Source organism: Hemitrygon akajei, chromosome 1 (genome assembly GCF_048418815.1).
Source record: "Hemitrygon akajei chromosome 1, sHemAka1.3, whole genome shotgun sequence".
NCBI classification, from domain to species: Eukaryota; Metazoa; Chordata; class Chondrichthyes; order Myliobatiformes; family Dasyatidae; genus Hemitrygon; species Hemitrygon akajei.
This window is the reverse complement of record NC_133124.1, coordinates 194235108-194262841: the sequence shown is the minus strand read 5'-3', so window position 1 is coordinate 194262841 and position 27734 is coordinate 194235108. Positions and strand designations below refer to the sequence as shown.

At 40.8% G+C, this 27734-nt stretch overlaps 1 protein-coding gene across 1 annotated transcript in view; it reads right to left on the bottom strand.

Moving 5' to 3' along the window:
• LOC140728475 (scavenger receptor cysteine-rich domain-containing protein DMBT1-like) overlaps positions 1 to 27734 on the bottom strand; it is a 187370-nt gene that overhangs the window by 13384 nt on the left and 146252 nt on the right. Inside the window, exons 6-9 of the mRNA XM_073047287.1 lie at positions 21725 to 22017; positions 20158 to 20397; positions 18710 to 19025; positions 17152 to 17466 (exon numbers count right to left, since the gene is read on the bottom strand). Coding sequence (XP_072903388.1) covers positions 17152 to 17466; positions 18710 to 19025; positions 20158 to 20397; positions 21725 to 22017 — 1164 coding nt within the window. The remainder of the gene's footprint in view (positions 1 to 17151; positions 17467 to 18709; positions 19026 to 20157; positions 20398 to 21724; positions 22018 to 27734) is intronic.

The window sequence follows — 27734 nt, the reverse complement described above, 5'->3', positions numbered from 1 at the left end:
TCATCCAGGGCCGCCACTAGGCTCTCCCAGCATAGTGTACACAGGAGTGTTGCTTTCAGCAAAGAACCCCAGCAGGGGTAAAGAAGTCTAACAGGAAAACTAGTGACATATAGCATAAATATAATGCTGGCATTCAGCTCACAGGATTCACCAACAAAACAAGCTTAACGCTGAATTATACACGTATTGATAATTATGATTTGGTTTGGTGTTTTTCAATGTCCGACTCCCTATCTATTGGAGCGCAGAAATAAAGTTGTTCTCTGCGGGAAAGTAGAATAACGGAAGTTTCATGTGGAGTGCCATTTTGCCTTGACTTGTTTTGTTCCTGCAAACAGTCATTGATTCCAAGTTCAGATTCTTTTAACAGTATTTATATCTGCGCAAGATATATAAGAACAAAGCATACTTCAAGGTTTAAAACACTAGCACAATATGTGCCAGCAGGCAAAGCTGCTAACTTCTTCCTCCCACGATTTCATGACTGGAATATCAAATTGTCTTAAAATTTATCTCTACCAACTTCATTTGTGCAGCATCAATAAACCAAATTTGAAATCGTTCCAGAAATATTAATGAACATATATAAAACTACGAGACCGTAGAATCAAAAGGCATAGGATCAGCATTAGTCCATTTGGCCGATTGAGCCGGCTCTGCCATTGAATCATCATTGATACTTTTTTTTATCCTCCTCAACCCCATTTCCCAGCATTTTCCCGGTATCCTTTGATGCGATATCCAATGAAGAACCTATCAATCTCTGCTTAAATAAAGCAAATAATCTGGCCTTCTCGACTGCACGTAGCAACAAATTGGACAAATTCACAACCCTAGCTGAAGACATTCCTCCGCATCTCTGTTTTGAGTGCACGGCCCTCTATTCTTAAGATGTGACCTCTTGTCCTAGACACTCCCATCATGGGAAACATCCTTTGCACATCTACGCTGTATAGTCATTTTAGCATTTGAATACTTTCAATGAGATCAATCCTGATCCTTCTAAGTTTCAGCGGTACAAAACCAGAGCAATTAAAAGTTCCTCGTATGATAACCCTTACACTGCTAGAAACATCCATGTGAACCTCCTTTGTAACCTCTCCAATGCCAGCACATCACTTCTAAGATGAGTAGCCAAACACTCTATTAATAGTCAAGGTGAGGCCACAGCAGTGTCTTATAAAGTCTCAGCATCACACCCCTGCACTTGTATTCTGGACCTCTTGAAATGCAAGCCACCACAATCTCTGACGCTACATCTTTCGGAACGCTAGAGTGTAGTTCATGAGGACTGGGTGACTTATGTACTTTTAACTCTTTCGGCTTTGTGTGCAACTTCTCTGTTGTAATAGTAACTGTACACACTTCTCTTCCCTCACACAGAACAAGACTTGGCACACTGCTAGGGCCTTTCACAGTGAAGACTGATTCAAGATACTCACTGAGCTCATCTGACATCCCATTGTCCCATTCTTCTGTCTCATTGTCTCGCGGTGCTATATCCACTCTCATTTCTCGTTTAGATTTTACATAGGTGAAAAAGCTGTTACTATTCACTTCGATATTATTTAGTAGATTGCTTTCATATTTTATCTTTATCCTTCTAATGATTCGTTTAATTGTTCTTTGTAGGGTGTTTTGTTAAATATTTTGCCATTTGAGCAGTTCTTCACTAGTAATACACATGTCCTGCACATTCCTCATTTTTCCCATAAACGTATGCCATTACTGCTCTGCTGAGATCCCTGTCAGCTGCTCCTTCCAACTTGCCTTGGCCACATTCTCTCTCTTACCATTTTAATTCCCCTTACTCCATTGTAATACTGCTACATCAGACTTTCACTCTATGAAATTTCAAGCTGAACTCCACCATATTATGATCACTGGTTCCTCATGGTTCTTTTACCTTAAGCTAATTATGCGCCTTCGATTCATTACATAACACCCAATCCAATATAGCTGATCCCCTAGTAGCCTCAACGACAAACTCCTCCAAAAAGTCACCCTTTAAGCATTCAACAAACTCACTACTTTGAGGTCCATTACCAACATAATTTCCCAATGGACCTGCATGTTAACATGACCCATGACGATCATAGCATTGTCCTTTTGATTCACCCTTTCTATTTCCCATTGCATCCTGTGGTTCTCCTCACAAATGCTGCTGGGAGGCCTGTATGCAACTGCCGTCTACGCACTTTTACCCTTGCAGCTTCTTAACTCAACTGCTTTGTTTTGATCCTAAGTTATATCTTTCTACTGATTCGATGTCCTTCTTTACCAGTAAAGCCAGGCCTCCCCCGTGCCAAACTCTCTATTCCTCTGATACAATGCACACCCTTGCATAGTCAGCTCCTAACTACGAGCGTCCTTCAGCTACGATTTAGTGATCGTCACAACATAATACTTGGCAACTGTAATAGTGCAACAAGATCCATCTTATTCACAATCAGCCACCTTATTTCTTATACATCGCGCATTGAGATACAATACATTGAGTACATCGCTAAGAGGAAATGATTTTATAAATTCTTTCATTTTGAGATATCTGTGCACGCAAACAAAAGTAATATAGCGTCTGCCGCAGAGCATTTCACTAGTACACCCAATGGCAACTAATGGGAAATCACTGAAAATCCTTGGCGTCACAATTGGTCCATGTTGTGAGTATCCTGCTACAAATGATTTTAGGTAAAAGTAACACCAGAACTCGGTATCGACACTTACCTTTAATTCGCCATTTCTCTTTCCTGCGCCAATGTTGTATATACGGCATCAGATTAAAATATTCGAAGGATTTCCCGTTTCCGTATTGAACAGTACTCTGCACAAAGTTTTCTGTGCTCAGAAATTCATATACTAAACTCTGGAACAAGCACCTCTCGCTTCCGTTACTATCTACACCATCCACTCCCCCCCCCCCATTCTCTCTCTCTCTCCCTTCGCAATCCAGAATCCTCTGTTTCCATCGCTTGCAAGTCTCCCATCATTATCCAACCGCAACACTAACTCCCCATGCACGCGGGTACACACACACGCTCTCTCTCTCTCTCTCTCTCTCTCTCTCTCTCTCTCTCTCTCTCTCTCTCTCTCTCTCTCTCTCTCTCTCTCTCTCTCTCTCTCTCTCTCTCTCTCTCTCTCTCTCTCTCTCTCTCTCTCTCTCTCTCTCTCTCTCTCTCTCTCTCTCTCTCTCTCTCTCTCTCTCTCTCTCTCCAACGATACTCAAACTCGATACTCAAGAAACTCGAGCGAAGTTTCTTGGCAGGTACAGATATGTCGATGTATTGTTTCTTCATCCCGGGATGATAGGCACCGTAATGATACAGCATGCAAAATGCGCGTTCATTTTGCCATGCCTTTCGTCACAAAAACGGATTTATCGGTATTCTCACTTTATTTTCCGTCTGACGACATTCTACTCTTGCCTTTGTACGTGAGGCCCAGATAACATTTCTGAAATAATCTGTGCACTAGAATGCCTTTGATAGATCTTGCGCAGAAAAATAAAAATAACGCCTTGGAAAGACATTGTGGATACAGGCAATATGTGGATACTGAACCAACTAAGGACTCTTTCAGTGTAAGGCTTTTAATTCACTTGCTATCGCCCTTCATATGTATGTAAATTGAACATAGAAAGTATTGCTTTAAGATGGCCACATTGTCTCTGTTCTGTCTACATTGAATAAGTCTGTGAAAGCTTAAACCACAATTAAAGAGGAGTAAAAGTTATTACGCCTTCCTCTTCAAGACTGCTGCTCTGAAAACACGATGGCAGCTCCCTAAAACCCTTAATTCAAACATTTAGAAGCACAGAAAGCTTACGGCACAATACAGGCACTTCGGCCCACGAAGTTATGACGAATATGTCCCTACCTTGGAAATTACTAGGCTTACCTATAGCCCTTTGCTTTACTAAGCTCCATGTACCTATCTAAAGATCGCCTAAAATACCCTATCGGATCCGCCTCCACCACCGTTGCCGGCAGCCCATTCCACGCACTCACCAAAAAAAAACTTACCCCTGACATCTCCTCTGTACCTACCCTCCAGTTCCTTAAAACTTTGTCCTCATTTCCGTCTGGGAAAAGCCTCTGACTATCCACACGATCAATGCCGCTCCTCATCTTATACACCTCTACCAGGTCACCTCTTATCTTTCGTCGCTCCGAGAAGGAAAGGACGAGTTAACTAAATCTATTCTCATACGAAATGCTCCACAATCCAGGCAAAATCCTTGTAAATCTCCTCTGCATCCTTTCTCTGGCTTCCACATCCTTCTGGTAGCCAGGCGACCAAAACTGAGCACAGCACTCCAAGTGGGGTCTGAACAGGGTCCTACACAGCTGCAACATTACTTCTCGGCTCCTAAATTCAATTCCACGATTGATGACGGTCAATACATCGTACAACTTCTTAAACACAGAGTCAACCTGCGCAGCTGTTTTGAGCGTCCTATGAAATCGGACTCCAAGATCCCTCTGATCCTCCACACTGCTAAGAGTCTTACTATTAATGCTATATTCTGGCATCATATAAGTCCAACCAAAATGAATCAAGTCACACTTATCTGAGTTGAGATCCATCTGCCACTTCGCAGCCCAGTTTTGCATCCTATCAATATCCCACTGTAGCCTCTGACAGTCCTCCACGCTATCCACAACACCTCCAACCTTTGTGTCATTAGCAAACATAATAACCCATCCCTCTTTTTCCTTATCCAGGTCTTTTAAAAAAGATCATGAAATGTAATGGTCCCAGAAAAGATCCCTGAGTCTTAGCCCAACTAGTGACCGACCTCCATGCAGAATATGACTCGTCTACAACCACTCTGTGCCTTCTGTGGGCAAGCTAATTCTGGATCCACAAAGAAATGTCCCCTCGGATCCATGCCTCTTTACTTTCCCAATAAGCCTTGCATGGGGTACTTAATCAAAAGCCTTGCTGAAATCCATATGCACTGCATCTACTGCTCTTCCTTCATCAATGTCTTTAGTCGCATCCTCAAAAGAAATAATCAGGCTCGAAATTCACGACCTGCCCTTGACAAAGCCATGCTGACTACACCTAATCATATCATACCTTTCCAAATGTTTCTAAAGCCTACCTCTCAGGATCTTATCCATCAAATAACTAACCACTGAGGTAAGAGTCACTGGTCTATAATTTCTTGGGCTATCTGTACCCCATTTCTTGAATAAAGGAACAACTTTCGCAACCCTCCAATCCTCTGGAACCTCTCCCGTCCTCATCGATGATGAAAAGATCATCGCCAGATGCTCAGCAATCTCCTTCCTCACCTCGCACAGTGTACATCTCATCCCGTCTCGGCGACGTATCCAACTTGATGCTTTCTAAAAACTCCAGCACATCCTCTTTCTTAATATCTGCATGCTGAAGCTTCTCAGTTTGCTGAAAGTCATCACTACAATCACAGTTAATTAACATTTGTTTACTTCCAGGCTAAAAAAAAATCTTATCATACAGATTTCATCCCCTTATGTGTCAGTGAAGCCCAACTATTCAAGCTTTTCTTTAGAACTTACTCTGCAGATTAGTAATATTTCACTCTCCCCATATCTTTGAACTATGTCAATTGTCCTATTATACCTATTACTGTAAATCATTCTATCTTGATTGTGGTTCCCATTGGATATCGCAGATTTGAATAAGTCACAACATTTCCAATAAAATTTCAAAAGTTTCAGCTTGATAGTACAGATTGTTATTGGACTAATTGCGAGAAGGGACATTGTACAGTTTTATTCTACTGTTCTGAAGAACAGAATGAAATATACACTTTACACTATCATCTATTCAGCCTCCAATTCAAATAACCAAACTTTGCAGAGTGAACGTTGCACAGAAGTGCACTGTATTTGCCGCATTTCTTACCTACGTTTAACTTATATTCTTTTAAAATGTTTTTATTTATATGGGGCCAGACTTTCTGCAAAGAGACAACACTTCTCTTCTATCAGGCTGCTTCCCAAAAGCATTGAAACTGCATTTATAAAATACTTTAAAAAAACGAACAACCATGTTTCCTCAGTGATTAAGGACTGCAGGACTATATCAAATTACTATGTTTAAGTAAAACCATTGAAAAGTTTGACTATCAGCAAACCAATAGCTTTATGGCATGCAGCAAGTTTATGGATGTCTTCCAGTCCGGAATTCGACAACACCATAGAACTCAGAATATTCTGGTGCAGGACATTTTACCAGCTTCATGGTTTAAATAACATTTGCTCAACCCATGATGCATGTACAATTTCAGTTTTGGATTCACTGGATTTTAGTGCTGCCTTTGACACAGGTGACGGTGGCATATTGCTGGACAGACTGGAAAATTGGGTGGAACTTTCTGGTGCAGCGCTAAAGTGGATTAACTCGTATTTACAGTGCAGGGACTATTTTGTTTCGATTGGTAACTGCATATCTGTCTGGTCAAAAATTACAGTTGTAATGCCTCAAGGTACCACACTCGGTCCTCTTCTGTTTAACAAATACATCTGCTACCTTTAGCTCAAATCACGGGAAGCAACAAAATATATTATCTTAATTATGCGGATGACTTCCGGATTTATATAAGCGTCAACGAGTGATTATAGCCCCATACAATCACTATGAAATCTGTATTCAGCAACTCACTGATTGGATAAGCCAAAACTTCCTACAGTTAAAAAAGGGACAACTGAAATAATGATTCTGTTGACAAAAAAAAAACAAAACAAAAAAAAAACACGGCTTAAAATTCAATGTTCCCTTAGAATCCCGCTCAGACTTCAATTTTAACTGCTACATAAAGACAATTGCAAAATCGGCCTGCTCCTATTAAAAGTTATAGAAGATTGACTTTAAAATATTATCACTGGTTTATAAAGCATTGAACCGTCTAAGGCCAAATATATTTTTCCAATGCCTTGTTGCATTATGAACATTCTCGATCTTTCAGATCTGGGATAGGTCTGCTTAACCTTCTCAGGGGCAAATCAAAATAAGGCGGAACAGCTTTTAGTTACAATGCTCCACATATCTGGAATAACGGTCCAAAGGATCTGAAGTCTTTCCCAATTTTAAGTTCTTTTAAATCGAGGTTTAGAAAGTTTCTTTCAACTGTAGTTTCAAATTAGAATTTCCTTCACTGTAACTTTCATTCCAGTATTAATCTATTTATCATATCTATTTAGTGTGATTATATTCTCCCCTATATTGTCTGAAATTTGATAATATATTGTTTGATATTTTGTTCTAATCAAAAGCATCTTGAACTACCTTGTGTTTGAAAAGTACTGCACAAAAAAGCTTGGATTGACTTGCCTTTCTTCCTGCTGTTCCGTGAGGAAAAATGATGACTGCGACCATCAGTAATCTGCCCGATTACTGCATACTCTGCCCGATCGATTATAGAGTCAACGAGTCATGGAGATCCACAGCATATAAAGAAGCCTGCAGCCCCTCTAATCTTAGCCTAACTATTATCTTCCTTAATCACAACTTTCGAACCACAGCCCTGCATATCCTTCCCAACCATGTAAGCACTTAAATTTCTCAAGTGCTAAAATCGAACCCAAGTCCACTACTAACAGTTTTTCACCCTGTCAGTACCTCCTGAGCGTAGAAGATAGCTCTCCGAGTTCGCCTAAATCTTTAATCTTAATCGCTGATTTATATTGTTTAGTCTCACACAGTTTCAGTGGGAAAAATACTGCTTTAATTACGCTCTCTATAGGCCACATAAATTTATTTGGCTTTATAAAATCTCTCCTCACTCTCCCGCGCACCGGAACCTGATGTGCTAATCTATTCAATGATTCCCTAAAGCTCCTCAAGTCCCGACAACTTTATTGTGTATTTTATCTGTAGTCTTCCAGGCTTTTGAATATATCTCCTGTAAGCAGATAACCTGAAATGGTTACGATCTTGCAAAGCGGCTGACCAATTTATTCGAAGAGAAAGAGGCAGCTTCGCACAGCTCAGGGATAAGTGTTTTTAAAAGGAGAGTTTCGCGTGGCTCGGTGCATGGCAATAGTGGTTATGACTGTGATGCTAGCTTGCTGTCTGTGTATCGGATGTGGGATGTCCGGGAGAATGCCAGCATCCCTGATGGCCACACCTACGGCAGGTACAACGAGCTGCAGCTCCTTAGAGATCGAGTTAGGGAACAGGAGCTGCAGCTCTTTGACCTTCGGCTTGTTAGGGAAAGTGAGGAGGTGAGAGATGGGAGCTGTAGGTAAGTAGTCACCCCTGGGCCACAGGAGACAGATAACCGGTTGACCGTCAGGAGAGAAAAGGGAAGGCGTCTGGTAGTGAAGAGTTCCCTTGAGGCTGACCCCTTAACAATAAGTACTCCATTTTGAGTACTGTTGAGGTGGGGGTGGGGGGACGAGCTACCTGGGCGAAGCAACAGTGGCCGTCTCTCTGTCCCTAAGTGTGGCCACGTGGCTCTGAAGGGTAGAGAAATGAAGAGAATGTCAGTAGGAATAAAAGAGAAATAGTTAGGGGAACAGATAGGCGATTCTGTGGACGCGCAAAGGAAACAAATATGGTCGTAGCCTTCAAGGTGCCAGGGTTCGTGATGTTTCTGTGTGCGTGCACAATACCCTGAAATGGGAGGGAGATCAGGCAGAGGTGGTGGTACATATTGGTGCCAGCACATAGGTAGCAAAAGGATGGAGGTCCTTAACGCAGAATGCAGGGAATTAGGACCTCAAAAGTAGTAATTTCTGGATTGCTACCCGTGGCACGCAATAGTGAGTATAAGAATAGTATGATGTGCAAGAACAATTCGTGGCTTGGATTGGAACAGGGGTCATGCATTCGGATTTTTTGGCTCATTGGGAGGTTTTCCGTGGCAGGTGCGATCTGTACAAAAAGAACGGTTTGCACTTGAATCCGAGGGGGACCAATATCCTGCCGTGGAGGTTTGATAATGCTATTTGGGGGGGGGGCGGGGAATGGGAGTTAAACTAGATTTTCTTGTGGAAACAGAAGTGAACTCGTAGAGGATGTGGTGGTTGGAGTAGAGACCGCTTGTAATGAAATTGTGAGGAAGGATTGCCAGATGTTAGAACAAAGATGTACTCAGCCTGATGTTCTGAAGTGTATCTATTCTATTTCAATTCCAGGAGTATCATAAATAAGGCAGATGAACTTAGAGCGTAGAGCAATACGTGGAACTATGATGTTGTGGAAAGGTTGCTTCCCTTGGTGCGTGCGTCCAGGCCAAGAGGTCAGAGTCTTAGAATTAGAGGGTACCCATTTAAAACAGAGATGAGGAGAATTATTTTATTTTATTTTTTTTAGCCAGATGATCGTGGATTTATGGAATTCGTTGCCACATACAGCTGCGTAGGCCCAGTCATTGAGGGTATTTAAGGAGGAGATTGATAGGTATCTGATTAGTCAGGGTATCAAGGGATATGGGGTAAAAGCCGCAAATTGGAACTAGATGGGAGAATAGTTTAGCCCATGGTGCAGTGGCGGAACAGACTCGATGGGCCGAATGACCTACTTCTGCTCTGTTGTCTTGTGATCTTGCGATCTTGTGGCATTACAGAGACTTGTATGTCTCAGGAGCAGGGATAGCTGCTGAGTGTGCCTGTCTCTAGATGTTTCAAAAAGAACAGGGGTCTGGTGGGAAAAAGAGGTGGAGGCTTGACATTGCTATTTAGGGATAGTGTCACGGGTGCAGGAAAGGAACTGGACATGGAGGGATTGTCTACTAAGTCATTTTGAGTGGAAGTCGGAAACAGGAAAGGGACAGAGACTCTACTGGGTATTTTAATAGAAGCCCCCTCCTCCAATAGCAACAGCGATATCCCAGAGCCGATAGGGAGACAGATTTTGGGACGGTGAAGCAATAATTGGGCATTTGTAGCAGGAAACTTAAACTTCCTTAATATTGTCATCTCCTCAGCACAAGTGTTTTAGATAGAGTAGAGTTTGTTAGGGGAGTTCAGGAATGTTTCTTGACACCAAATGGTGTTAAGCCTACAAGAGCAGAGGCTGTATTTAATCTGGCATTGTGAAATGATCCTAGTCAGGTGTCACATCTCTCGGTGGGAGAACATTTTGGAGTTAGTAACCACAATTCTATCTCCTTCACAATATTGCTGGAGAAGGATATGAGCAGATAATTTGGGGAAAATAATTGGGGTACGTGGAAAAATGATGCTATTAGGCAGGAAATTGGCGCATAAATTGGGAGCAGATCACTTCAAGCAAATGTATGTTAGAAAAATGGAAAATATTTAGGAAACATTTGCATGGAGTTCTAAATAGGCATGTTCCATTAACGCAGGTTAAGGATGGCAGAGTTAAAGAACCATGTTGTACAAAGTATGTAGAAAATCTAGTTAAGAAGAAAAGTTAAGCTTCCGAAAAGTTCACGAAACTAGGAACTGTTTCAGGTCAGGAAAATTTCAGCATTGCTAGGATGTAGCTTCAGAATGGAATTAGGAGATCCAGAAGGGGCAATAAGAAGCCCGTTGTGGGCAGAATTAAGGAAAACCACAAAGCGTTCAACAAGCATGTGAAGAGCGAGTGGATGAGTCGTGTGAGGATAGTACCAATCAAGTGCGATAGTGGAAACGCGTGCATTGAATCGGAGGAGTTAGTAGAGGTACTTAATGAATACCTTGCTTCAGTAGGCACCAGGGAAAAAATACCTTGGCAATTGTGCTGATGAACTACAGCATACTGAAACGCAGGAGCAAGAGGATGTGCATTTTTGGAAAGCATTAGGCTGGATAGGTCACCGGGACCGGATGACATATACCCCAGGCTACTATGAGACGCAAGGTAGGAGATTTCAGAGATTCTTGCGATGTCCTTTGTGTTATTAATATGGACGGGAGAGGTACTGGAAGATAGGCGCGTTGCAAATGTTGCCATGTTCAAGAATGGGGGTAGAGGTAACCCAGAAAATTATAGACCATTGAAGCAGTGGTGAGCAACCTGTGGAAGAATATCCTGAACGGCAGGATTTATAAACATTTGGAGAGACAAAATCTGATTAGGGATAGTCAACCTGTCTCTGTCTAGGGCAGGTCGTGGTTTACAAGCCTGATTGAATTATTTGAGGATGCAACGAAACCCATTGATGAAGGTCGAGCAGTGGATGTGGTGCATATGGATTTCTGTAAGGCATTTAATAAAGTTAACCATACAAGGTCTCTTCGGAAAGTAAGGAAGCATGGGATACACGGAGACTTTGCTTTGTCGATCCAGAATTGGTTTGTCCAAAAGGGAAATGCGGTTGTAGACGGTTCATATTCTGTACGGAGTTTGGTCAACAGTGGTGTTCCACAGTGGTCTGTTCTGGGACAACTCCTCTTTGTGATTTTGATAAATAAACTGGATGAAGAAGTAGAAGGGAGGGTTAGAAAGTTTGCTGATGACAGAAACGTTGGGGGTGTTGTGAATAGACGGGACGGTTGTCACCGGTTACAGCAGGACATCGATAGGATGCAGAACTGGACTGAGAAATGGCAAATGGACTTCAACTCGGATAAGTGTGAAGTGGTTCATTTTGGTAGGATCAATGTTAAGACAGAATATAATGTCAATGTTAACACTCTTAATAGTGTTGAGGACCTGAGAGATCTTGGGGTCGGTGTCGATAGGGCACTCAAAGCTGATGTGCAGCCTGACAGTTTTGTTAAGAAGGCGCATGTTGTATTGGCATTCAACAACTGTAGATTGAGTTTAAGAGCCTCGAGGTAATGTTACAGCTACAAATAGACCCTGGTCAGACCACTTTTGGATTACAGTGTTCAGTTCTGGTCACCTCACTACAGGACGGATGTTCATACTATAGAGATAGTGCAGAGTAGATTTACGAGGATTTTGCCTGGATTGGAGGGGGTAATTTATGAGAATAGGCTGAGTGTACTTGGTATTTACCCCTTAGACCGACGGAGGATAAGAGGTGACCTGATAGAAGTGTATAAGGTGATGATCGTATTGATAGCCAGAGGCCTGTCCCAGGGCTAAAATGGCTAACACTAGGGTGTATAGTTTTAAGATGTTTCGAAATAGATACCAAGGGTAAGTCAAGAGTACGTTTTTCACACAGAGAATGATGGGTGCGTGGAATGCGCAGCCGGCGGTGGTGGCGTAAACGGACACAATAGGGTATTTTAAGACTGTCTTTGAAAGGTAATGGAGCTTAGAAAAATAGAGGGCTATGCACTGGGCAAATTCTATGCCGTCTGTAGTGTAGGATTACGTGGTTGGCGTTACAGTGTGAGCCGAAGGTATGCAAAGTGCTGTAAGTTTCTATGTTCTATGCTCCATATTCTAAATCAGGTCTCATCAATGACTTATCCCATCAACTTTCTATTTAACTGTCTGCCAGTATGTGTCTGTTAATCATCCGCTGCCCATGAGCGAAAATGAGTATTAACATCCCGCCTGGCCTAACCGACCTGCTGCAAGCTACGCAGTGGAGTTACTCGGGCACCGACACGCTGAGCTGGTCGACTTCGCCATCCACTACTTCACTCGACTGTCGGAGAAGGGGAAACATGCAGAAGAACGATGGCCCATCGATGCTGATACTGATGTCATGCTGACGCGCCCAACTGCAATAACGGCGAAACCAAAACCGTGATGGAGTCGTAATTTGAAGTACCAGTTTTAAGATATTAAACAAAGGGTATCAGTTTGCGTAGAGCATTTAACCCAGATGAAAATGATATGATATGGAACCCATGGTGATTTATCCAAAACGAGTGATAAGCGAACTATATTCCACGATGTCTGCAAGAATATTATCCTGTTTCAATATTTTGTGGCTGCCTGCAGGAGGGCGATTCTCGGAATAATATTGTCCATTCATACTTTGATAATGAAAGTACTTTGAATCTTCGAATCATTCTTATCGACTTCAATAAGACATCACGATTGCTGTACTAAATGCATTGATTTATTAATGTTAATGTTCCCAAATCTCTCTTGACGACCATATTACTCATTCTACCGAAATTCTCGTTGCCCGGCCATTGACTATAACAGTCTTACCACGGTTTGTCCTTCAGAGGTGCAACACATCACACTATTCAGTGGTCATCTTCAGCCCATTTTTGCAGCTGCTCCAGATTCGGCTGCAAGCTTTGATAGCTTCACTCGTTGTCCACTTGTCCACAATCGGTAAACTTGCAGATCAAGTTATTACATTATCATGCAGACCACTGATATAGACGAAGCAACAATGGGCCCAGCACTGAGTCCTATGGAAAAACACTAACCATAAGTCTCCAGTCGGAGAGGCAACAACCTCCTGACATTTTCAGGTTTCTCTCGCAAAGTCAATCTCACACCGTATATACAACCTCATCCTAAATGTCAAGCAATTGAGCAGGCTTGACCAACTCCCATGCGAATTAGTCAAGTGCTTAGTTAAGGTCCATTTGGGCCAAATTCACTGTCCTCCCTTCAACATCTTTCCCGTTATCCTCGTGAAAAACAAGAACAACTCTTCAAGCCGTGTCCCACAGAAAGCGGTGTTGTCTTTATATATAATGAGGCCAGGTATAGTAAATTAGTTATATAACTAATCCTTTGGAACATCTTTCAACATTATACACTCTACTGAGGTCAGGCTCAACTGATTATAATTTGCCGACTTATTCTCATAGCCTTTCTCAAACAGCAGAGCAACATTACTATTATTGACCTAGCAAATATTTTCTCGGCATGAATCTCAAGCAGCATTTTCAATTGTTCATTTGGCAGTTGCCCTTCCACATCCTCCATCTGTAATATACTGTATCTCTAGGCAAAGCAAATGTCAGTAAAAGCGTTGCATTCAGGAAAAAGACTGGACTGTTGTAACAAGCCAGTTAGGCATCAGGGGCTGATTTATAACAATGTTGCTCTTTTTTTATGTTTGGCTTCTTCTTTCTGCATCCCCCACGCCCTGCTTACTACACTCAAATAAAACATTTTTGCAGGGATAAACTCTAGACGTTTCGGTAGTTGAAAAAAAGTCATTGCATTTGGCAAAACAATTCCACCTGATTTTTTCCTGTCATTTTGACATTTGTTCAAAGTTTGCACTCTCTTGAAATACACCTTTTACAGTGGCATGCAAAAGTTTGGGCACCACGGTCAAAATTGCTGTTACTGTGAATAGCTAAACGAGTAAATGATGACCTAAATTCCAAAAGTCATTAGTTAAAGATACATCTCTTTAATATTTTAAGTAAGTTTACTTGTTTTTTTTTTCATCTTTACAGTTTCAAAATAAGAAAAAAAGTAAAAGGGCCCAAAGAAAAAATTTGGCACCTTGCATGACCAGTACTTATTTACACTGCCTTTGACAAGTATCACAGCTTGTAAACGCTGTATGTAGCCAGCTAGGAGTTTTTCTTGTTTCGGGTGGGAAGGGGGATTCGCCCATTCTTTCTTGCAAAAAGCTTCTAGTTCTGTGAGATTCTTGGACCGTCTTGCATGCACTGCTCACAGATTTTCGATGATGTTTATGTCGGGACAGTGAGGGCCATGGCAAAATCTTCAGTTTGCGCCTCTTGAGGTAGCCCATTGTGAATTTTGAGGTGTGTTTAGGATCATTATCCTGTTGTAGAAGCCATCCTCTTTTCACCTTCAGCTTTTTTACAAGGCGATGTGATATTTGCTGGTATTTAATTGAATTCATGCTTCCCTCTACCAGTGAAATTTCCTCGTGTCACTGACTGCAACACAAGCCCAAAGCATGATCGATACACTCCGTGCTTAAGATTTGGAGAGGTGTTCTTTTCATGAAATTCTGCACCCTTTTTTCTCCAAACTTACTTTTGCTCATTGCGGCCAACAAGTTCTATTTTAACTTCATCAACCCATAGGACTTATTTCCAAAATGCATCAGGCTTGTTAAGATGTGCCTTCGCAAAAATCTGACGCTGAGTTTTGTGGTGAGGACACAGGGAAGGTTTTCTTCTGATGACTCTTCCATGAAGGTCATATTTGTGTAGGTATCGCTGCACAGTAGAACGGTAGACCAGTACTCCAGAGTCTGCTAAATCTTCCTGGAGGTCTTTTGCAGTCAAACGGCGGTGTTGATTTACCTTTCTAGCAATCCTACGAACAATACTCTCGGAACGTTTTATTGATCTTCCAAACCTCAACTTGACCTACACCGTTCCTGTTAAGTGCCATTTCTTAATTACATTAAGAACTGAGAAACGGTTACCTGAAAGCCATTTGCTATCTTCTTATAGCCTTCTCCTGCTTTACGGGCTTCATTCATCTTAATTTTTCGAGTGCTAGACAGCTGCTTAGAGGAGCCCATGGTTGCTAATGCTTAGGACAAGTTTTGAGGAGTCAGGTTATTAATAAAGATTAGAAATTTGCATCATCTGGTTTTTCCTAACGATGACTGTGAACAAAAAGACATAGCCTTAACAAGCTAATTAAGCTCTGAGAATTTGTTAAAAGTTATCTGAGAGCTCAAATCTTTTCGGGTGCCAAAACTTTTGCATAATGCTCCGTTCCTTTTTTTCACTCTAAAATTGTGCAAAACAAAAATAATTCATTAATCTTGCCTAATATATTGAAGAGAATATTTCATTTTTAACTTTACGACTTTTGAAGATCTTTTCATCTTCTACTCACTTAACTATACACAGTAACATAAATTTTGTCCAGGGGTGCCCAAACATATGCATGCCAATGTATATTCAACACATATCTGCACCCAACTAGATGTCTATTTTTGTTTAAAATAATTACAATATATTCTCCTGCGTCCCTTTACCTGCATTACAAGAATAGTGAACTTTCCATGAAAGCTTCAGAATATATCAATAAATCACCTGAATTCAGGATTAGCATGACAATACTAACACATTCTGACCCGTCCGGTGATACGCACTGATGCACGAATAAAGGTGTTCATGTCAAAGCTTTAGTAAACACGACACAGTTAATCAAACCTCACGAAAGTACGTAGCTGGTAGATTCACCAACAATTATTGAATAAGCAACGTTAACACTAAGCGTCGCATTTGCCCCTTTATTTGATTATCTAATCTATAATGTAACACATCACAAATTATCCTCTGCCTCAGCCCCAATGCATAATGTTGCTCTTTACTCCGATAATCGGATTTTGAAATTCTCTTCCTTTACTTACTTTGTCGACTTCAATATCTGAGCTTTCATTTTCCCTTCCTCTATTCTCTTGCATCTTCTTCATTCAACATTCCCCTTGCTTCAGTCTGAAATCGTTCCCAATTCCTACTATGGACAAGCCATCCGAGATTTACAATGCTTCACTATTTAATTATCTTGGCACATTTTGACATGTTGCAGTAATTTCCACCACGGCTTTCCCTAGCTCTGATATTTCAGCAGACTTAATATTGAATAATGAACAGTTCCCTAAGGTTCTAAATAACTTCCATCTCTAAAACACCTCCTTACAAACACACACTCCATGAATTCCTCCCAGGTTCACGTAAATGCCTCGACTTCTGCTTTCAGTTTCTAGATGCTTTTCCTATCATTTCGAAATCACATAATAAGAACTTGCTCGAAAATTGTGCGATAGATAAACCTCTTTAAATGTGGGTATGTAATAAAATTTAGCCGTTTGTAACTAATAGATTCAAAGTAACGCAAAAATCAAATTTCCCCCATTGTGTCCTTTTGGAGGCGATGCACGTCACACCCGTTAGGCACATAACCCAATGCCGAAAGAATGTTTAAAATCACATAAGCAGTATCTGATATACCACATATCCAGCGAAGCAGATTCAATCCCTAATCTGTATATGTTTGCTTTTTTGTTTTTGCATATTCTGAACAGAAAGAGGTGACTTTACTCTGTACGTAGATTTTCAATCACTTCCCAAAGTTGTGCAGGATGGTAGGTTATTTGCCCAATGTAAATTCTCTCTGATAACCAAATAAATCATAGAGATCGCGAGGTGGAACTGCAGATGGAGTTGTGTGTGTGGGTATTGGGGTTGGGGGCTGTAGAATAAAATGAAAATCCTGCAGAAGGTGAGCTGTTTGTCTCCGCCGACATGACCAGTTAGCCAGATGCTTGTCTGAATGTCTGCTAACTTCGATTTTCTCGAATTATTCTTAATGACCACACCAGTTTACTAATTTCCATTGTCACCTTTTAACAATATTCACCTGAACACTGTACACCAACGCCTGTTACGTCAGAAGAAGACCGGTTCGGCTTGGTGTTGCTGCAATTTTGGAGGTGCGACTCATTTCCTTCACATTGAATATCGGTCACCCACACGGGCCTTTGATTCTCTCTGTACCTTGAGGAGTTGTAGGCAGATATCGCAGAGTTGCAGAGCAGTTGTTCGCAGACGACTTTTGCTTCACTGATGCTCCAAAATTTATCATGCACTCTACGCCAGATGCCATTATCATAAACCTCAACTCGGCCATTGCAGCGGCTTCCCTCATCGCTCAGTCTCAATGACCAATTTTCATCTACGATATCAAAGAATTCGGTTAATAAAGTTAATATCAAGCCACCGTATTCCATAGTTGTTTCAACTATTAACTGAAAATTATGTTTTATACAGTAATTTTCGATATGTTACTTAGAAGGCGAAAACATCGGTGAACTTCCGCGGTCAATATTCGAGTTATTAAACTATTTCAGTACTTTATCTCCGGAAACCAGACTGGAAATATTTGACAGACTTGGTTACCCTTTGAATGCACTGATAAATACAGAAATTATTAAGTATTTCGGTACTTTATAAGTGCTTAATTGTTGGCCCGGAAGTGGTCTCCGGATATTTATTTGCTTCAACAAATCACCGTTTGCAGTAAAGTATTGCGTCTACTTCCTGCTTTGGGATGAGGTGGACTGAGGTAGGGTAAGGAAAAAAAAAAATCACACATGAAAAATATGCCATCACGTTTCACTTTGGAACGAAGCAGAATAAGATGTGAATTGATGGAGGTGTACTTTTATGAAAAAATATTCCATATAGATTCTTCACAAAGAACAAAATGGTTATTACAAGCGGACATAATTTTAACATCATTGGAAAAACGCATAGGGGGATGTTAAGTCATTTTACACAGAGAGTGGAGTGTGCGTGAAACACCCTACTACTGGTATTGATAAAGACTGATCTATTAGGGGCATTTAAGAAACTGTTAAAAGTCACATGGATGATTGAAAAATAGACGTTTATGCAATAGGGAAGGATTAGATTGATCTCAGATTACGTTAAGTATGTCAGCGAAACATCTTGGGCCGAAGGGAGAGTGCCGTCTCAGAGTGTTCTAAGTTCCATGCAACAAAGCTGGATTCTCTTCTTACTCACTGAATTCAAACAAAGGCCTTATTTTCGTAATGCCTCTCAGTACCTCTTCAATACAATGTATAACAGGAGTAGTCTATTTGCAGGTGTTTACTTCGTGCCGAAGCTACTATCCTGCTACATTAATTGTCATCATCCTTTATCCTTGTGTGCAATTATTCTCTAAAATCAGGAAATATTCACTCTATATTCTTTTTGTCTATTTGTAATATAACAGAAATAGACACGTAAACTATCGGTGGGAAAATAAAATCGCCAATCACATGCTTCATATCATCTTCACACAGGGTGGCTAATAAACGGCAGATATGTTCAGTTCAATAACAGGTCACCGTTGTGAATATCTGCACGACCAAAGAGCAATTTATTTCAGTTGCACATCCTCAGTTACTCACCAGTACAGATGAGACTGGCGTCATTCCCATGTGAACAGCTAAATAGATCCCAGGCTGAGACTGGACAATCAGTTAATCGGGACTCGTTTCCTAGACAGCGGTAGTTGTCCTTCCACAACGGCCCCTTTCCTTCGCCAAAGTAAGCATTCTTGGGAGTTGATTTTACTGCACCACACTGTAACTGTTCGCAGACCACGCTTGCATCTTCCAGGCTGAAGTACTCATCACAAAAGTGTCCCCCACTGGTCTCCATGCAGAACTTCCACACGGCCAGAGCACCTGTTCTCCCCGTTAACCAGTCGTGGCCCATGCTTTCCTGTTATAGTAATATCGTAGACAGTTATTTTCTCCCACAAACAAAGCGGGAAGCTAATAAAATTTCACCTTACCCACGACTGGACGGTCTTCCAGCTGTGGCTATATATATATATATATAGTCATGCACGAGACAATAATTTAGATTTTATACAGCACACATCCTTCACTTGTTATTAAAGTAGGAAATCTCACTAAATAACACCATATTCCATCGGCAATGTTGCTGAGCATTCAATAACCGGTATGCTGAGTTCACGAACCATTTTTTTTGTCCACTCTTCATATTCCCTCATTTCACACTGTTAAAACCTCAGGTCAGGGCAGAGCAAATCACGTTCGTTTAATGAACGAATTTCATGACTATTCTAGAGATGTTTAGAATAGTGTTTTTTTACACTTATTGATTTCTGTAAGTCATGTAGGTTTGAAGGTCGTATATCAATTATGTAAGTTGTTCTTGCTTTCTGATGATGTGTTAATATATGAATACGGTTATTATGAATTGTCCTCGCAACAATAATGGAACAGTCGTAACATAACTTGTGGGACTATGTCTGTAAAACAGCATTAGGCTTGTATCTATAGTAAGATACGATTTGCATTACGGGACTGTATTTTAAAGCAAGAATATTTTAAATGACGTATGTCACTTGAATGTGCCTCTGTAAGTAATGAGGTTAAATTAAACTGCTGCCAAAGCCTGTAATGTGTTGGATTGTTTCTGATTTCTCGGCATTTTCTCCACTTATGGTCTTGAATTTACTGTTATATTACAATGTATTTTGACAATAATTTGTGTTAACAACTGTTCCTTTATTGATACAATATTATTATTATTGTAATAATAATAATAATAATAATAATAATAATAATAATAATAAATTATTATTATTATTATTATTATTATTATTATTGTTATTATTATGGTTGTTGTTGTTGTTATCATTGTTGTTGTAATTAATTATGGTAGTCGTAGTAGTAATATCAAGAATAGCAGTAGAGGTGTTTAGAACGATGGCGTCTAACGGCGGCTCTTTTGTTTTCATCTACGGAAACAGGACTATTTCTATCTATAATATATTTTTCCCCTCCACTTCAGGGTTCTTTTGTGGACCCTTCACTGAAGTTACATGTTGACTTCGGTTCTTTATGGAAATGTGACCCGCTCTCGCGTATTCAAGACTGGCCGCTTTTCGATATGTTAAGGATGCGGCCTGGAAAACAAGCCCATCTTCAGGGTGTCGGATTTTCGTGGCTCTGGATGCTGTTGAGTCGAGGACGTTGCAGCCTTCTGATACGTCGTGGGAGATGGAAGATCGTAAGAAATGAAGAGGCTTCTGGCTGTGTGCCCAGAGACCCAAGACATTTGGCTACAAAGCACGGAAAAAGCGACGCAATAGACTTTTAATACTATAAATCAGACAGTTTCTTTGCTATGTCTCCCCTCTCGCTGTAAAACGGGGGACAACTGTTCTTCCCGCTTATTAAAGAGAGAAAGAGCGTGTGGAATTTCGAATTATCAGGTGACCGCGCACTCTTTGGGCTACTGAGGACTTTGTCTTTAATCATGTAATGCTCTACGTTTACGTGCCCGGCGGGGTGTGACGATATTTTTCTTTTGCTGATGGGGGCTGTGGTTGAGGTTCTAACATTTAACAGTCATTCATTCTTTGCGGCGCTCCTCTATTTTCGTGGATATTTGCGAAGAAATAAATATCTGAATGCATATTCTATATATTTGTCTGATATTAAATGTACCTATTGAATAGTAGTAGCAATAGAAGTACATGCTGTGATTGCCAACAGGAAAACACAGCTGAGACTGGTAATTGTGACATGTATGCAGTTTAGTAATACATTTGCTTTTAATTTTGAGCATTGTGTATTTACGTTCATGTGATCCCTAAAATTTATGTTGTTCCCTTCGATTCCTTTTCCAACGCAAAAATTGTGGACGTTGTCTCTGAAGTTCTCCCTCAGGAATGGCTACTGACCTGCCCTGCTACACATTAATTGCCAATCCCAGATGAATCAGGTATTCTGCATTTCATTTATTTGTTGGAAATCTCCTTGTTCCATATCGCAGTATATTATCTTGGGTTTCAATCGTTTTACATGTCAGTAAGCTCCTCTGCGGGTCATTACATATAGCCTAAATATTCCAGTCTCGGTATTCACCTCTTCCACTGTAGTGCATATATGCACAAATCTCTTTAAAGAGATCTCTTGAACAATGAGCGCCGTTCTATGACGAAAGCTCAAAGAAAGGTGCAAACAAGTTACCAGAATATAGAACAGAGTAGCAAGATATATTGCAGCCGATGGATGAATATCGACGCATTGTTTTTGACGCAAATCCCCAGTGATTATAGAAGTTCCGTACTTTGATGCCGGAATAAGTGAGGCTTTGCTTCATCACATCTAACTTTCCAAATAAAGGTATTCTTAAATTCCTCCTTCAGAACCCCACATTGAACTGAATCTTTAATGTTGACTAATGTGAAATTCTTCAGGTCTAAGCCTGCCATCCAAATTGTCGGTCAATATCACATCATTATTACATCGAACGGAACTAGAATTTAGAGGTCCTTAATGACAAGAATACTTGATAACTGGCCTTCGATTTCCACGTGCCATCGAATTTTCATATTGGTTTGTTCTGAAAACCTGGTACTCACCAGAACAGATCAGACTGACGTCATTCGTGTGATTGCAAGAATCATTTCTTGAAGAAAATGTACAGTCCATAAGGCTAGACTCATTACCCTGACAGTCAAATACACCACTTTGTATAGTTCCATCTCCCTCTCCAAAATAGGCACCGCCCAGCACAGAAACAGCGACTCCGCATTGAAGCTGATGACACACCACGTTGGCATCTTCTATGTCCCAATGTAGGTCACACACCGTTCCCCAGATTTTACCAAACTGCACCTCCAGTCTTCCCGAGCATTCGTCATATCCGGATACCAATCTTGGAGCTCTGTGATCTGAATAAAAAATGAAGGACAGTCATAATTATGATAATTATAACAACGTGCAGACGAATCATGTTTAATTAAGAACATTTCCGATTCCGAATGCATCGTGCTTCAAATTTTGTCTCACACAAATGATACGTTTTTCTTCCCCACTCTTGCACTGTAATAATTGTGTGCTAGTTGATTCAATTCCGTACCATACTGAACAGATTTCCCTCTCATTTGCAGGTTGATATTGGGTGTGAACAATGCACTCGCTACAGTCCTGATTGGGATTATTCTAGAGTCCGAGTTAAATGTCTGTTTATCAAAAGTGCATTTTGTCGTTGTGCCCAGTTATCAACTTTACTGATTTTCAAATCGGGGTATCAGTACTCCGACTGGAGCCTCAGTTGTCTTTACCCATATTAACTAAGGCCAGACAATGATCCTTAAATGAACCACTTATTTCGCATTCCATCAGATTCTCTGCTGCCCTGCTATTGGAGTCCCTACAAGAATGAATATGTGTGTTCCTGATTAATCTTCAATGAAGCCCTTTCCGACTTTCAAACTTACTGTATAATAATATGATGAATATACTCTGTGCGTAGATACACCATTGTTTTACAAACACTTTTTATGGCAAAGCCTATGATTCCATATACCTGCATGTAGAAATGTACTCGAGATTGAATCAATAGTTTTGGGAATCGCTGATGAGAGGACGCCCTTGTGACATTATTTGCAACATTTTTCTTCAGCTACTTTGCTTTCTGAAATATCAGAGTCTCGAGCATGGAAATAAGATCTCAAGACCGTCTTCTCTAAGTCCAACAAAAAGCCTTTCGTTTATAAGCTGTTGTCCCGTATTCCACTAAACACTTTATCAGGCACCAGTCAATCTTTTGAACTGTGCTTGTCTCTCTCATTTCCACTTGCAGCTCATATAAAATGTCTACCATTCTCAGCACTGGAAAACTTACCTCGCACCTTAACTGGTCGCTCTTTCTTGGTCCCACTGGTCCGTCATTCCCTGGTCCCACCTTAAACATGGGCACGCTAATTGTAGACTCCCTTACCCTGGGATAAATACTATGATTTTTGCGGCGATTTATTTAAAAAAAACGCTATAGACTAACCTCTCAGTCATCTTCCATAAAAAACCCTCCCATTTTGTGCAATGTTTTTATTGCTTAAACTGTCTTGTCCTGTTAAAACCTTTTTGATTCTTCTCTGCAATCTCTTCAGCGTAAGGCCAACCCTCCAGATGCGCGGAGATCAAACTGCACACAACACTAAAAGGGGATTTGCAATAATACTGCGCAGATCAGTAAACTGATGACATTCAGCAGTGTTCTAATACCCGCTGGATGAAGAAAAGTATATTACAGAGCATATGGACAACATTCTGTATTTGTGTTGCCACCTCAGATGAATAGAGTACTTATGCTCTCGCTCCCTGCTGAACGACACACTTGAGGATCAATACGCATGGAAAATATTTACCGCCCAGTCCTCGTAAATTCACTTGATAAGCTTTTCAAACAAAAAGAGCAAAAAAGAACGTAACTATCGCTGATGTTAGTAAAACTAGTCATTAGTTTGTTGACTTATTACTGACTCCTTTGTAATAAAGGGATATTAATGCCAACCCTGAAATATTATGCAGCCTAACAAATGTACACATATATTTGCCAGCAGTCTGCAATCCTGCACGTTATCCACAACGAGCAAGGATAGCATTGAAAAAAAAAACATTACAAAACATGTTTTTTAATAACGAACCAGTTCGAGAATGGTGGAAAATCGCTTCCCTCTACAATGACGCATGGCATTCTTGCTGTAAAGCGGAAATACGATTGAATTTTGAATTCTGAACAGAGCTCACCTGAAAGAAATATGAACAATTGAAACAAGAAAGAAAAATCTGCAGATGATGCAAATAGAGATGTATAAGATGATGAGAGGCATTGATCGTGTGGATAGTCAGAGGCTTCTTCCAAGGCTGAAATGACTGTCACAAGAGGGCACAGTTTTCAGGTGCTTGGGAGTAGGTACAGAGGGGAAGTCAGAGGTAAGTTTTGTTTTTTTTACGCAGTGATTGGTGAGTGTGTGGAATGGGTTGCAGGCAACGGTGGTGGAGGCGGATACAATAGGGTATTTTATGAGACTTTTGGATAGGTACATGAAGCTTAGAAAAATACAGGGATATGGGTAACCCTAGAAATTTCTAAGGTAGAGAAACGTCCGGCAGTGTGTTTATGCTGTAGGTTTTCTTTGTTTCTATGTTTCTAAATCGAAGCAACGTATACAAAAATGCAGGAAGAACTCTGCAGGCCAGGCAGCACTTATGAAAAAGAGCACAGTCGAATTGTCGAGCCGAGATCCTTCAGCAGGATTGGAGAATAAAAAAAGATGAGCAGTCAGAGTTAGAAGGTGGGGAAGTGGATAGAGAAACAGAAAAAAAAAAACGTGAAACCAGGACTGGGGGAAGGGGTGAAGTACAGAACCTGGAAGTTCATTAGTAAAAGAGATACAGACCTGGAAAAAAGGCAATCGAATTGGAGAGGACAGAAAAACATGGAAGAAGGAAAACGGGAGTAGAAACCGAAGGAGGCGATGGTCAGACATGGGGTTAAATGAGAGAAGGGACATAGGATGTGGAATGGGGAAGTGTGGGCATTACCGGAAGTCCGAGAAATCGATGTTCACGCTATCAGGTTGGAGGCTACCCAGAAAGAATATAAGGTGTTGCACCTCCAGCTTGAATGTGGCCTCATCGGGACTGTAGACGGGTCTATGAATTTACATGCTGGAATGTGAATGGAAGTGGAATTATATAGCGGCTACTGGGAGAACCCACTTTTTCTGGCAGACATAGCTTATGTGCTCGGCAAAGCGGTCTCCCAATCTATTTCGTTTCTCAACAATTTACAGGAGGCCCCACCATGAGTACCGGACACAGTAGGTGACCCCAATAGACTCACAGATGATGTGTCGCCTCACCATAAAGGAATGTTTGGGATCTTGAATGAATATGAGAGAGGATTACAGGAGCAGGCATAACATTTGTTCCACTTGGATGGGCAAGTGCCAGGAGGGAGATCAATGGGCTTGCAAGAATAACATTAGAACATTTGCTAGTTGGTAACACATGCCAGATATCCTCCACTCTCTTTGAAGTTAAATTTGTTTTCATCACCATTTTAACTTAAATACTTTTCTTTTTGCTCTTAATGGAATTTCGAAAATCTAACATATTTGTATACTTTCATCAATTAGCATTTCGCCCTCGTTCATTTTGCTGTAAACGTTTTCATTCTATCCAGTTCCTCTCCATAAATAAAATCCGTCTCACAAGCAAAATTACTGTTCATCTCTTCTGCTCCTCCGCTAACAAAATAAAATGGTTCTTATGAAATGCGTGCAGAATTACAAGTGAACCAAGTGTGGCCTGTTTAGTGTTTTATAAGGCTTTATCACAATGACCTTACTCTTTTATTCTTTACTTTATCCTCTGATGGAAAATGTGCTATATGGCCTTTTTAATCGAACCATTCAGCTGTGAATCCCCAGATCTATTTAAGAAAATTAGTCTAACTTCCTTTTGATCTTCCTCCTTACTCTAATGCTCCACCTGTGATTGCTGTACTAAGCTGCGTAACCTCGCATTTATCGTACTAAATCTGCAAACGTTCTCCCAATGTTCAATTTGATCTATATGCGCCTTTACCTTAAGATAATAGTATTTTAGCTATCCTTACATTTCATATAATCTAACGCATTAAAACCTGTGTGGATAAGTATGTGCCTAAAGGAAAATATTGCACATATCCGAAACAAAATCTGTGGATGAGACAAAAAGTTCGAAACCTGCTAAAGCTTCCATCTCTAGTATTCAGGTCTTCTGACCCAGGACTATACAAGAAGACTAGTTACAACGTATAGAGGATTTATAAAGAGCAAATAAGCAATTGTTTCCAGTCAAATCTGGCAGGCCATTTCTTCCAACAAAGAAATGGCAGTGATGCCTCACTCCCAGATGTCGTCAAAGCCTTTTATATAAATTTTGAAACGGAGAATAAAGTACAGCTACGACATTACGTACAGCACAAGGTGACGCTGTGATCACAATGTCGGAGTCCGATGTCAGAACGTCTTTTGTAAAGTGAACCATCGCAACACTACAGGCCCCGATGACGTACCTGGTAAGTGTCTTAAAACCTGTACCGACCATCTTGCGGGTTTGTTCAAATATATTTTCGATCTCCCATTGCTACAGTTGGATGTTCCCATTTGCTTCAATAGGGCAACAATCATACCAGTGCCCAAGATGAACAGGGTGAACTACCTTATCGTGTATCTTCTAGTAGCATCTATATCGATGGTGATTACGTGCTTTGAGAGGTCGTTGCCTCTTACCTCAATATGTCTGCAGTGCATATGATCTCACTGGCCCTTCAAGCGGCCTTGTGTCTTTGGGAACACAAATACTTATATCAGCATGTTTGTTTTAATAACTGCAGCACAACGTTTAGCATAATTATTCCTGTAGATCTGATGGAAAAACCTGGGCTTTTGTACGTCCCTCTGCAACTGGATTCTTGGCTTCTACACTGGTGTCTTTACGGAGCAGAATAACCACTCCACCTAGCTGTCTATCAGCACTGGCGTACCTCACGGATGTGTATCTAGCCCACTGCTCTACTCACTCGACAGCCAGGACTGTCTGGCTAGGCACAAATTAAGTGCAACAGCTATTTGCAGAATTTGCGATGGTGATGAGAAGGCAGACAGGAAGGAGATATATCAGCTAGTTGAGAGGTGGCACAGCAACAACCTTGCACTGAACGTCAGTTCGACGAAAGAACTGATAGTAGACTTCAGAAAGGGTAACACGACGGAAAGAACATCAGTTCTCATAGCACGAACAGAACAGGAAGGAGTGGACAATCTGAAATTCGTTGTTGTCAAAATCTTTCAGGACCTATCGTGGGCGCACTATATCTATACAGTTCTAAATAAAGTACAATGGCGTTGTATTTCATTGGGAGTTTGAGGAGATTTAGTCTGTCAACAAAGACATACGAAAATTTCGGCATGTGTATTGTGGAACACATTCGAACTGGTTGCATCACCATCTGGTATGGATGGTGGTATGTGCCTACTGCGCCAGCCCGGTGGAAGCTGCAGAAACCTATGAACTCAGTCAGCTTGAGCATGGGCACTAGGCTCAATAGCATCCAGAAAATCGTGAAGAAGGGATGACCCGAAAAGGTGACATCCATCATTGAGCATCTCCATCACCCAGATCATGCCCTCTGCTCATTGGTACCATCAGAAATGAGGTATAGTATTCTAAAGGCTACACGACAATGCAAGAACAGATTTTTATCCTCTATAATTGGATATATGAATGGGTATTGAAGCAATGAACACGATATCTCTGCTCATTTGCACTACTTATTTATTTTAGCTGTTTTATGAATATACGTAGTGTAATAAATCGGGTATGATTACGCATTGCAATGTACTGCTGCCGCAAAATCAATAGATTTCACGACATATGCTGACTCTGAAACTTATAACACCTTCCTTGTCCAATTCATTTATATTTTTTAGGAATATATGCTGCATCACTTGCCACAGATTGCCAACGAGAAGAGAATTCCACGTTCCATTACAGTCTGTCTCAAATAGCGCAGCGCACTTTGGTACCCATGTGGTTGCCTGTACCGAAAGTC